The sequence below is a fragment of the Hyperoodon ampullatus genome (assembly GCF_949752795.1).
Source record: "Hyperoodon ampullatus genome assembly, chromosome: 2".
NCBI classification, from domain to species: domain Eukaryota; kingdom Metazoa; phylum Chordata; class Mammalia; order Artiodactyla; family Ziphiidae; genus Hyperoodon; species Hyperoodon ampullatus.
Window position 1 is genome coordinate 126855032 of NC_136915.1, and position 12528 is coordinate 126867559.

At 50.0% G+C, this 12528-nt stretch overlaps 1 protein-coding gene across 1 annotated transcript in view; it reads right to left on the bottom strand.

Annotated features, from left to right (window-relative positions):
- Positions 1–12528, bottom strand: part of SDCCAG8 (SHH signaling and ciliogenesis regulator SDCCAG8) — a gene marked incomplete at its 5' end in the record, with an annotated part of 265292 nt that overhangs the window by 4017 nt on the left and 248747 nt on the right. Inside the window, one exon of the mRNA XM_079726777.1 lies at positions 5881–6005. Within this exon, the coding sequence (XP_079582903.1) occupies positions 5906–6005 (100 nt within the window). The 3' untranslated portion in view covers positions 5881–5905. The remainder of the gene's footprint in view (positions 1–5880; positions 6006–12528) is intronic.

A 12528-nucleotide genomic window follows, 5' to 3' on the forward strand; every position in this document is an offset into this window, starting at 1 on the left:
CAGAACTTTGTGGAAACGTGGTCTCAGACATGACCACTGACCTGTAAGAAGGCAGTTCTCCACCCAGCACGGGGCTCAAGGTCGTGAACTGCAGGTCAGGAGAGGCCTGCCTCTGCCCCACACAAGTCACCGAAGCTCTGGCTGAGCTGCGTACCCCTCCGGCCAGCACAGCTGCCAAAGGGGCAGGAGTTCACGGCAAGGTCGCCACAGATCCTCGATTTATTCTTCCCTCCCGGCTGCCTGGCTGGGTCTCTGACAATGAAAGCTCTGTGGCAGGCAGAGTTCAGGCTCCATTTTCCCTGGACTCTGGGGCCTGGCTTTGCTGCCTCTGGGCTCCAAAATCGGAGAACTACAGAAGCCAGAAAAACGCAACGGTAGAGGCAGGACAGAATTCCTTGCAGAAAGAAAGTGAGGACAATGACGCTTTAGCTTCCTGGAAAACAGCAGCTCGATCTGGACTTGGGACTTGCAACGTGGGGGGATGCAGGGAGCCCCGTGCACAGACAGGAGCGGTCAGAGTCGGAGGCCACGCACGCCCAGGGGCGGCACTGCTGTGCCAGGCTCTCCCCAGAGCACACTCCAGCATGGGGGTTCCTTCCACAACCCTCGGGATCCCCAGCGTGTCATCTTCCAGCGTTCTTGAATCTCATGAGTCACGAGAACTTCCCCTGCACATGGGCAGGGGTCTGTGTTTTATACGCACCATGTTTCCATGGTAAATAGATTTTAAGAATTCCCAAAGGACAGACAGTGTCACCAACAGCAGAGAGTGGAGCCTCTGGCTGCCTCATGTTTGAAAGCGTTAAAAATAAAGACAACATTGACATTTGGGGTTGTAATGTGACGGAATTACAGTCTTTTAAAGGCAAGAACCACTTATCTACACTACATGTAATATTCAGTGTTTTGTTCACTTGTCTAATTGGATTAAAATATTTAGCTCCCTTTAAAATCTTGATTGTGAATTTATATTGCAAAATGTAATGTCTGACTCGGGAAGCAATAAGTGGAGCAAATGTATCTGAAGCAATGTAAAATTCAATTTATTTTTCTTCCATGAGTCTTATTCTGAAATTATTCAGTCTTGGACAAAGTGAACTAACTGTTAACGAAGAGCAAGTTTGGCTTAAATGAAGCTGTATGCACTTTTCAATATCAATTACACACAGGGCCTTTAGTTAAAAAAAGAAAAAAAGTTAAACTATGCTATTTGAGTTTGAGGAAGCTTCTCTGAGGGTCGCCAGACCCCAGGTTAGAAATGCCGCGCCAGGGGTCTTACGTCATTCTTTAACAACCCTCAGGCAGCAGGGAGTTAATGACATTTTCGCTGCATATGTTCAAGTTTATTTAAAAAAATATGCAAGTCACTTCGGTTGACAGTGTCTTGTACACAGTTTTGAAAGAATCAGGGCAAACTTTAACAGAGTCAGTTTTTATTTGAAAAATATTTTCTGGGAATGTATCAGTGTTTATTTTTGAGACTGACAATTCGGGTGAAAATCGGGATAAAAACAAAAAAACAACAATTTGGTTGAAATCAAATTGTTTGTTTTCATCTATTTAGAATTCTTTCCAAAAAATCTTGGTTCAGGAGGAGGCTTTTTAATTTATTTTATTCAGTGTATCTGCTGTTCTATTCAAGCACCATCTGTCTCGCAGGTAGCTAGCTTCGTGGAAACGCCGACATAACTGGGTGAAGCCCTCAGGGCTCAAGGAAGGACCACCACAGACTCTGTGGACACCTCCACGTCCCAGCTGGGCGACCCTACAGCTCAGTCTGCAGGGGCCCGCAGGAGCTGCACGGCCCTCACTGGAGCTCACAGTTCTGAAGCCTCCCCCTACCTTCAGGTCATAAACGGGCCTTTCCTCCCTTCGTCATCATGTGTGTCTTTGTTTCTTGTGCATGTTTCCAGCTTTCTTCATGAATCCTTTGGTGTAACGAGGTAATCTCCATGATTTTGAACATAATCGCATATGTCTGCTGGATCCACGCACAAGTTTAAACCAAATTAGAAAGTAAATTCACTGCCAAAAATGCTCAAAAGTCATAGGGCCAACTGATTAATCACCAATAAGTCGGTTTCAGATGCTGTTTTCTAAACTGTAAAAGTGATGCATCTGAAGGGACTAAAAAGGCATCCCTCCCCAGATTGAACACTGAAGACGGAATCAAACAGCCTGTTGGGACAGAGGCTATCAGAAAGTGCAAATCAGCTGAAACCATATCCATCACCAAATAAATGTACAAGTAAAATAATCTTGATGTAAATGACAGTCCTCTAAGTGGACAGATCATTTCCATTCTTTCCCGCCTCTCGGATGCCATTCTACCCAAGAAGACTCTTAAGTTCCTCACCAGCTGCCGCCACCCATCCTGGCCAGATGTTAGAGCCCCAGGCGCTGGGTCACAGACCCCTGACCCCGCTCCCAGCTGTCAGGCCTTTGCTAAGACTCCCCTGGGGCCCAGGATCTGCATCCCGGACACCACCCCTCAAGTCCCCACCCCCCAACAACCACAATCACTCCCACGGCCCAGTCCTCCACTCCCGTCCCTGAAGAGAACAGAGGAGAATCATGTTTGGGGTAAGACTGGGTTAGTGTTTTCATGTCTCTATTTCGCTACAAGAACTAACATAGCAATTCATGATGTTTCAAAAGCTGTCTCCCAGAAGTGTTTTCCCCAGGAGTGAAGCAGGAGATTCATAAAGCCAATGTTTTTAATCAGTCCTAAACTAAGAACAAGTCAGAAGAGCAGCCTTGAACTTGGCGATCAGCAAAGTGAGCCACGTCCACTGGGTCAGCTGCAAGGCCGGCCCGACTCTCGCCAGGCTGGCCACCACACGACAGGAGCGTTTCAGGGGAGACGGGAATTCTCATGGCCAAAGAATGTCACAGTGGCAGTTAGGACGTTGAGCGGCCCCCTCGGCCAGGCGTGTTGCTGTGCATGTTTCAGAAGTTAAGCAGAAACAATTTAGAACAATAAAGCCTCCTAAACCGGCTGGATGTTTCCTGTCAGAGGCCACTGGCCAACCCGAGCTTGTCATCTGCTTCAGGGCCCAGGGCTCAGGCACAGGAACAAATTGGAGAGATGTGACTCAGCTTCAGAGCAGCTGCCCAGGCCAGAAAATATCCTTCTCTTTTGAGAATCCAGTGGATAGAGATTTTTAGAGTTTGACGTGCAAAATTATTAGGCTTAATTCATCCAGGCTGGGAAAATGGAAGCCTTTAGCTAAACCATCCCGAAACCAGAGACAAGCCAGAGGACTCTCTCCGGGAGAAGGGTGGGTGTGAAGTGGGTATGGCCGGTGACTCTGGAACCCTCGGGAGGCAGCACCCTCCAAATACCTGCCGGGGTCAAATGGCAGCCTTACTTACCTCAAGGGCTCCCTGGAAACTAAACTCACAGTTCAAGTTTATTCCACGGCAGAAACAGGTCTAACGCCGCACTTGGGCGCAAAGAGTGAGCCTTTGGTTTAGAGAGTAGGGAGCTTGCCTGGGTTCCTGTCTCCTCTTTGAATGCTAGTATTTGCTAATGAAAGCCAACCTTTTCTCTACCAAGCTTCTTTTGTCATGTTCACATTAAAATAATTCCAAATGCAATATCTGAATCTGAAAGATCCCTTTAGAGATGAGCCAGATGGGCCAGTATCAGATAGCATAGAATGGTCAAATCGTTTCTGTTGCTTCAGGCAAGGGAAAAAAGACCTGCTCATTTTTCTGAAGAATTTTGAGGTTTTAGGGGTTTTTTAAAATGCATTTTACAAAAATTTTGCAATCCATTTGGCAATTATCGGGTTTTTTAAAGCCCTGGAAGAGGTTTCTAAGCATTGATGATCCATGTGAAGATCTAAGTGGGCTGTCAGGTAGGCAGAAGGGGAGTTAAGAGGCAAAAACCCCACAGGATAATGATCTGGTCCAGAATGGAGAAGAAACTGCCACATGCTCAGAGCTTGTATAGAAGACTCTCCACAACCCAAGTTCTGAAGTCGTTCTCAGCTCTTGGAGGCCAGGAGCTCCACTGGTGCTGTGAGTCTCTCCAGCTTTCTGGAGCCCCGATGGCCCCAACCTTTGGCTGGCACCACCCAGGGCCCCCTCAAGGACCTGCCCAGACAGCTGAGTTCTGGTTGAGGTCTGGCCGCACAGGTACAGGATGAGGTGACTGCACACACTGGAGGAGCTGGGTGAGGGCAGTGAACATCGTTCCCTGGCTGTTGGTCCCACAGGATCTCTGCCCAACCTGTGCTTCTCCCAGGACCTTCCCCAGTTTGGGGAGGAGAGAGGAAAAGAAAAACCCTGATATTTCTTTGGCCTGTAATACGCAAGACAACCTGCCATGCACCTCGCAGCTGCCCTCATTTAACACTTCCAGTGTCCCTTTGAGTTAGGCTGGTATGGTACCCACTATGCCGATGTGGAAAGTGAGGCTTAGAAGAGACTTCAATGACCTGTTCAGGGCCTAGGGACAACGATGCATTCTGGAATCATTCTCTGTTCTTTCTGCCTCCCAACACTTTCAGAGGCTCTCAAACCCTAGTGTCTTCAGTGAATTATCCAAACAGCTCGTTAAAATGCAGATTCCTGGGCCCTGCTCCCAGAGATGCTGTCTTGGTGTGTGTGAGAAGAAGCCCTGGAACCCATGTTCCTTTATTTATATGTTATATGATGCTTATACAAGCATCCCGGATGCCTGTGTGACTGTAAGGCATGTGGCTTGTGCACCACCCTTCCCTGCGAGCAGCCTCAGAGGCCCTGGGAGGGGACAGTGCAGGTGTGTCTCTGTCCCCCGGCCTGAGCTCAGTGACTGGCTCCCGGTGATGCTCATTTACTATTTGTGGAACAAATGAGGACTTTTGCAGAAGGGTTTGGTGGGCTGAGTGGGAAAAATCCCTCAGAGGACAGTGGCTCCTCTATACCTGTTTGGGCACATGGTCATTTTGAAAAAAGAGTGAGAGAATGCCTCATCGTTTTCATTTCCTGATGCATTTTTCCCATTAATCATTCCAAGCACTTCTTGCACGGCGTCCCCCGGGCACTCATGGAGCACCTCATTATCCTAACAAACTGCTTGATGGGGTAAAAAGCCCAGCCTCCCTGACAGGGAGAGAAGCAATTTAGGGAAAAAAAAAAAGGTTTCATTCCCTACAACAAACTCACCTGGACACTCTTTCCCCCATTATCCCTGCTGGTGGCCCCAGACCTAACCTGAACAGGGAAAGTCTGTTAAGGAGTCAGACTTAGGCTCCATTTTCAGTGTCCCTACTTGCTAGCTGTGTGCGCTTGTTTGAGCCTCAGCTTCCCCATCTGTAAGATGGGGATAATCAATCTTGCAGGCTTGTTCAAGAGTAATGAGAGTTAATGCATGCTATCTATGGAACACTGCCACACCCTCCACGAGCACTCCAAACCCTAGCTCAATTATCAGCCAGCTGATTTAAAGCAAGACTCCTACATTCCATTCACAGGGACTCCCCTAATTGGGAGCACCTCTTTCCTTCACCAATTCAAACAGACACGTCCCCCGGGGGCAGTTCAAAGCCGACCTCCTCCAGAAAGCCTCCTGACCACAGCAGCCCACCCTGCTCTCCCGCCTCCCGCACTCCTCGGCGGTGGTGCACTCCGTGTGGCTTAGGTGCTTCACTGTGGGTCTGTTCTCCCGTACGAACTTTAGCTCGCCAGAGAGGGCAGGTCCAGGGCCCGCACTTGTGTGTCCTCCACCGTGCCCAGCACAGTCTTCAAGATCTCCCTCCCAGCTTATTCGCTAACCAACGTGACCCCCCCGGGGATTTTAGCCTGGTAAGACGCAGCCCTGTAAAAGGAACAAGGGGAAGACCATGTGTACCCCGGTGCGTTCTCTGGTGGGTGAGGCGCCCTGCACAGTACCTGGGATCTCAGACGTCCCACCTCTTCAGACAGGCTGTCTCTCCAGCAGAAGCTGGCTCTGCTTGTTGAGGAGGTGCACCAGCTGCTGGGCCGTGGCCTGGCTGTGCTTGTCTAGTTGCTGTAGCCTGGAGAAAAATCCACCGCAGAATTAGAGATGGGTTCTGAAAACTGGGGGCAGTAGGCCTCAGAGAGCCGGGGAGCAAAGACTTCAGCCCCCTCCCTGTATTCCAGTGCTCTGTGTGCTGGAGGGAAGGTCCTGACAATGAACTACGAGCTGGGAGTCAGGGTGACCCTGAAGTGAGGCCCCTGGACGGACTCCCTAAGGTGAATGGAAGTGTATCAGATACGAAAGGGAATTGGGAGTCTTTTCGGTGAGCTGTCAGTTAGGGAGCCCACAGATAAAACTGAATTAAAACTCAAACCTTAAACTCCCAGAGGTCAAAGATGAGGGACCTAAATGCCTCCCCTGTTCAGCTGGAAACATCTCTGGCAGGCTGGAGCAGACAGCCGGTCCCGGCTGGGGAGGTGGGTGAGGGAAGGCGGAAACACTGAACTAAGGGTTTTCCATTATTAATCACTCAGTCAATCACGAGCTCCGGCATCGCTGACCAGATGTCTTTAAAGATCCTAAATTTGTCATTCTGCTGATGGGCTCTCCTCTCCAGACTTGCTAATTCACTATTATCCTCATTTGTCCACAGACGGCTTCCTACAGCCAGTAGCACACTCACCCATGGAAATGTAGGCCTTGGATTAAATTTAGACTTGAACAACTACCCAGAACTGTTCCGGAAAGAAGTTGGGTGTGTCATATGCCCTTCCACACAATCCTCAAAAAGCACCAACAGTGAAATTAAGTTGTATTTTCACGGGAAAAGGATTTTAAAAGCTCAAGATGCATTTCAAACTTCAGGCTACATGTCGCGCATTGAGTCAAAAACTTCGAAGATGGTTCTGCAGACCCTGGGCTCAGCCTGCCCTCAGTTCAAGCTCTCCTGAAACCCCGTTTCTGGTGGGCTCTGAGCACAGCTAAACATCTGCAAGGGCAGACATTCGGGACTTAGGTAGGGGTGGGCAGACTTGTTTACTAAAATGATGCAGCACCTGGAGACAGGTAAAAGTAAAACTGCACCCTGGGAAACCTAACAGTGGCCTAGTACTTTACTCACGCTCTCCTCGGGTTCTTCCGCCAGTGGCAACGCTCCCCATTTCCCAGATGGCACCTACCGCCTGCCCCAACCCCTTCTCGAGCTCCAGTGGGTTTTGCAGGAGGCTGTTCAAGCTGCCCCAGAAGGCACACTTACTGCACCCCGGTCTGCACCCCTATCCTCTCCGCTGAACACTCTGTGCTCTGGGTTTTCAGTCACACCTGGTTTTCTATTACCCCTCCTTCGAAGTGTCCCACATTGCAAGGGTGAGAGGCAGGAACTGGAAATACCGGAGGCAGGGGTCTAGCAGGCGCTGCGCATGCTCCCCAGGTAGGAGCCTGCTCTGACCACGCCCATAGATCTATGCCCCGCCCACTGCCCCTGCTCTTTCTGGAGAGAGCAAGGACCAAAGACAGTCCTTTTTTTTTTTTATACAGCAGGTTCTTCTTAGTTATCTATTTTATACCTATCAGTGTATACATGTCAATCCCAATCTCCCAATTCATCCCATCACCACCCCCCACAGCCCCGTTTTCCCCCCTTGGTCTCCATACGTTTGTTCTCTACATCTGTATCCCTATTTCTGCCTTGCAAACCAGTTCATCTGTAGCATTTTTCTAGATTCCACATATAGGCGTTATTCTACGATATTTGTCTTTCTCTTTCTGACTTACTTCACTCTGTATGACAGACTCTAGGTCCATCCACCTCACTACAAATGACCCAATTTTGTTCCTTTTTATGGCTGAGTAATATTCCATTGTATATCTGTACCACTTCTTCTCTATCCATTCATCAGTCGATGGGCATTTAGGTTGCTTCCATGTCCTGGCTATTGTAAATAGTGCTGCAATGAACATTGTGGTATGGACTCTTTTTGAATTATGGTTTTCTCAGGGTATATGCCCAGTAGTGGGATTGCTGGGTCATATGGTAGTTCTATTTTTAATTTTTAAGGAACCTCCATACTGTTCTCCACAGTGGCTGTATCAATTTACATTCCCACCAACTGTGCAAGAGGGTTCCCTTTTCTCCACACCCTCTCCAGCATTTGTTGTTTGTGGATTTTCTGATGATGCCCATTCTAACTGGTGTGAGGTGATACCTCACTGTAGTTTTGATTTGCATTTCTCTAATAATTAGTGATGTTGAGCAGCTTTTCATGTGCCTCTTGGCCATCTGTATGTCTTCTTTGGAGAAATGTCTATTTAGGTCTTCTGCCTTTTTTTTTTTTAACATCTTCATTGCAGTATAATTGCTTTACAATGGTGTGTTAGTTTCTGCTTTATACCAAAGTGAATCAGTTATACATATAGATATGTTCCCATATCTCTTCCCTCTTGCGTCTCCCTCCCTCCACCCTCCCTATCCCACCCCTCTAGGTGGTCACAAACCACCGAGCAGATCTCCCTGTGCTATGCGGCTGCTTCCCACCAGCTAGCTATTTTACGGTTGGTAGTGTCTATATGTCCATGCCGCTCTCTCACTTGGTCCCAGCTTCCCCTTCCCTGCCCCCCCGCCGTGTCCTCAAGTCCATTCCCTACGTCTGCGTCTTTACTCCTGCCAAGGAGAGTCTTATTTCCTGTGTTTGTAGCTACTTAAGACCAGGTTCAGGGTCTCCCTCGCCCCGAGTCTGGGTTGCAGTCTGGCCCCGCCCGGGCTCCCGATTCCCTGGATCAGGCTGGGGCAGAACCCAACCAACAGCAAGGCTCTTCCATCCAAGTGTGAGCACTTTCCTGCTTCCGTACTGTATAAATTACATTACCTACCCTCTCCCCCCACCCCTCCCCCGCCTTGTCCCCATTGCCCTCCTTCTGATACTGGAGGAGAGAAAAAAAATTTTCCTCTGGTGAAGCTTTGGCATCGCAGCTTTGGGAAGCCCAATCTGCCCCCACTGCCATCCATCACGCTGTTACGTGCAGCAAGTGTTCCTGAGAGCACAGTCTCAAACCCACCCCAGTGGTATCAGACCAAAGCGAAGTTTTCCTCCACCGAATCCTCAGCATGGAGAGGCTGGGAGGAGCAATGACATCGACCTCCCAGGGAGCAGAGAAGCCAGGCCAGCCAGCTAGGGCCAGGGGGGCATTCTGCCCAGGCTGACCCACTCATCTGAGTAGCGACTCTGCTGTCCAGCACTGGAGTGGGTACCTTTGAAGACACAGAGGTGTTGAGAACAGACTTTTTCCTTGAGAAGCAAACAATCTAATGCTTTGCTATTTAAATCAGACAGGCAAAAACATCCTCATTAGCAGCTGAGCTCTCTAAACCATCAGGTGTAGGTGGCTTTCCCCCTCCAGTCAAGTCTTGGGTGTGGAGAGAGCCACAGGCTAAGAGCTACTGAGGTATTAGTAGCCCACTGACTTCAAGTTTGCTTGAAACAAATGAAACAGCAACATGTGATAAATAGGTGACACCACCGAGGCGTAAAGTCAAGAAGGCGCCAGGAGTGGTCATCCTCCACGTGGTCCCTTGCCCTGTGTATGGATCAGTGAGATAACGTTCCTGCTGACTGCTGGGTTTAGTGTGTGTTTTGGGGCTCCTCGAAAGAGTGGCTGCCGGATTCAGGGCTATGGGCTGAGCCAAAGCCTTTTCTCTCAGCACAAACAGCCGGACGTGGGCTGGCCGCACCGCTCACCGCCAGAAGTGGGGTCAGTTCCTGCCTAGACCCTCCTCCAGTGGAGCCCTCAGAACCTAGATGAGGCTCAGCTGGTGGTGTTCTGCAAAATGTGGGCCTTGGAACCCTGCAGCAGATATCCAGGCGCCCAGGTCCCGCCCAGGCCAGATCAATCAAGTCCCCGGGTGTGAGCCCCATATCAGCAGCAAACCAGGGTTTTCCTGCAGAAGCACCACTGATATAAGGAGTGAGACCCTTGGGAAAGTCCTGCCTTCCCTCCAGGAGGCTGAAGCCTCACTAGCTTCACAGCTGAAGAGCCAAGGATGGCTTCACTCTGATTCAACTTGAACTCCAAGCAGTCCCTCTAAGGAGTATTTTTTCTCCCTTTAAAAAATACGCTCCCGGGCTTCCCTGGTGGCGCAGTGGTGGAGAGTCCGCCTGCCGATGCAGGGGACACGGGTTTGTGCCCTGGTCTGGGAAGATCCCACATGCCGCGGACCGGCTGGGCCTGTGAGCCATGGCCGCTGAGCCTGCGCGTCCGGAGCCTGTGCTCCGCAACGGGAGAGGCCACAGCGGTGAGAGGCCCGCGTACCGCAAAAAAAAAAAAAAAAAATGCTCCCTCCTTTCTCAGAGTCAGCCTCTATTGTGTCACTTTATTGCAGCAATAAAGTCAATCACAAGCTCAGAAACGGTAAAAACAACAACAAACCCAAATTCACATTTGTTAAAAAAAAAAAAAAAAAGCAAACACTACAACCCAGGTTTTACATAAAACAGACTTTGTTATGGAAATATATTTCAGTGGCGGCTCTCTCAAGGCCTATTTTGAATATTAGGAAAACAGACATTTTTTTAATTAAAAAGTTATTTTTTGTAACAGCCTTCCCCAAACACTGTACAACCCAGCCTACGCTATTCATGAATGCTTTATTACCATCAGCTAAAAGAGATTTCTTGGGGTGTCCTATTGACACATACACTGTTTTATTTTCCATGGCGGTTACTGCTCTCATTTTTGTTGTGCTTCTAAGTTCAAGTCTTCAGCCAACCATAGCTGCAGCTGCCACCACTGACAAGAGCTAACATTTACTGAGCCTCTGAGCTTATTCCTCCATTAAAACTCACTACAATCCTAAGAGGTACGGCTAGGATTATCATCCCATTTTACAGATGAGAAAACTGAAACTGACAGGTTCAATTAACTTGCACAAAGTCACACAAGGAATAAGTGGTAGAGCGTGGAGGCAAAGCTAGGCCGAGTACAGGTGTTCTTGACCACCGTTAACAGTTGGTTAATTCACTGAGTTACCTCAGCAAACCAACCAACTCTTGGTAAACAGTTCTCATGCTGTCAAGAATTACAAAAGATCCCTTCCCTTAGGGGGTTCCCAGCCAATTAAGGAGACAAAAAGGGTGCTGCACTGAGGGTACCACCAAGGCATTAAACCACAGGGTCAATACGGTGAGTGCAAGGACCAGGAAGGCTTGTGCCTACTTAGGAAATGGATCACCATTTTCACCATCATCTACTAAGTGCTTACTATGTGCTAAGTGCTTATCATTTATTAACTTTTTAGTGCTCATGACAATTCCATGAAGCAGGAACTGTTGTTACCCCCACTTTAAGGATGAGGAAACTGAGGCGTAGACAGCATATGACTAGTCCAAGGTCACTCGGCTGGAAATTTGGGATGTGAAAAGATGAACGGGTGTTGGTCTGGCAGGGGCCAGGGCAGGGCCTTCCCACATGGGAGGTGGTACTGTAAAGGCAATGGTGTCTGGAAACTTTGATCTGTGCAGTGTGGCTTGACCAGAGGCTGTGGGCTGCTTGGAGGGAGGTGATGCTGGGACCCAGTAGCGATTTGAGCCGAACTAACAATGGATGTTGTCCTTCAGACAACGGCATTGCCATTTACCAAGAGAGGATGGGAGGAGGGACAGTCCTGGGGTCAGGGTGAGGCACCTATGAGACGCCCACTCACCCCCCCAGCACTTATTCAGCTTGGGGCCTAGAAGTGTCTGGCTGGATCTCCAGCTGTGCCGCCCAAACCTGTCGAGAGGTTAGGCCGTGAACGTGCCAGGAAAGCCTGGCAGAGATTTTCAAGTTTGTTAAAATTACAGATACCCAGGCCCCCACCACCTACAGGCCAAAACCTCTGCTGCAGCGAGAATGAACATGGCCAGGCCCAGGCCTTGGGGAGGAGCCGCCTGTCAAGGCTGGCGGAAGGCACGGAGCCAGAATACACTGATGGATGACGGGAGGGCGGATGAAGGCCGGGAGAGGAGAGAGGCTTGCGGGAGAAGCAGGGCAGCTTGTGAGTGGCCGCCTGCCCTTCAGTAGGGAACTGCGGCAGAGGCTGCTTACAGGGGCGGGAGAGGCGAGACCATCCGAGAGAGGGGCCTGTCTGAGCACGAGGCAGCAAGAGGGTGTGCTGAGGATGGAGAGACTTGAGCCGCTGGGCAGGGTGCCCTGGGGGAGGGAAGAGACATCCTCAGAGCTGGGCTTCCAGAGGCAGGAGGCACCTGGGCAGCAGGCAGGCCCTTCTCCCAGAGGCAGAGGGAGGCCGGCAAGGTGAGCCTGAACCTGAGAGGCCTCCTGCTCAGCAGCCTCCTTATTCTGCCGCAGGTAGAGGGTGCGACAGTTTGCTGAGAAAGGAGGCCACGAGACAGGAGGTGCTTTGTAGGATGAGGGAGCTGGCCAGGGGCAGTGTCTCCTGAAGGGGTGCCTTCTCAGGTGGACACTGGCATCCCAACCTGCCCTCCGGATGATCTCACCCCCTTCTCCGAGCCCTGCAAAGCCTGGGTCAGTGGGCCCCAGACATCCTTTGGCTGCTTCCACCCACAAGCTGGCGGCCCCCTCTGCCTGGAACATGACTCCTCCTAACT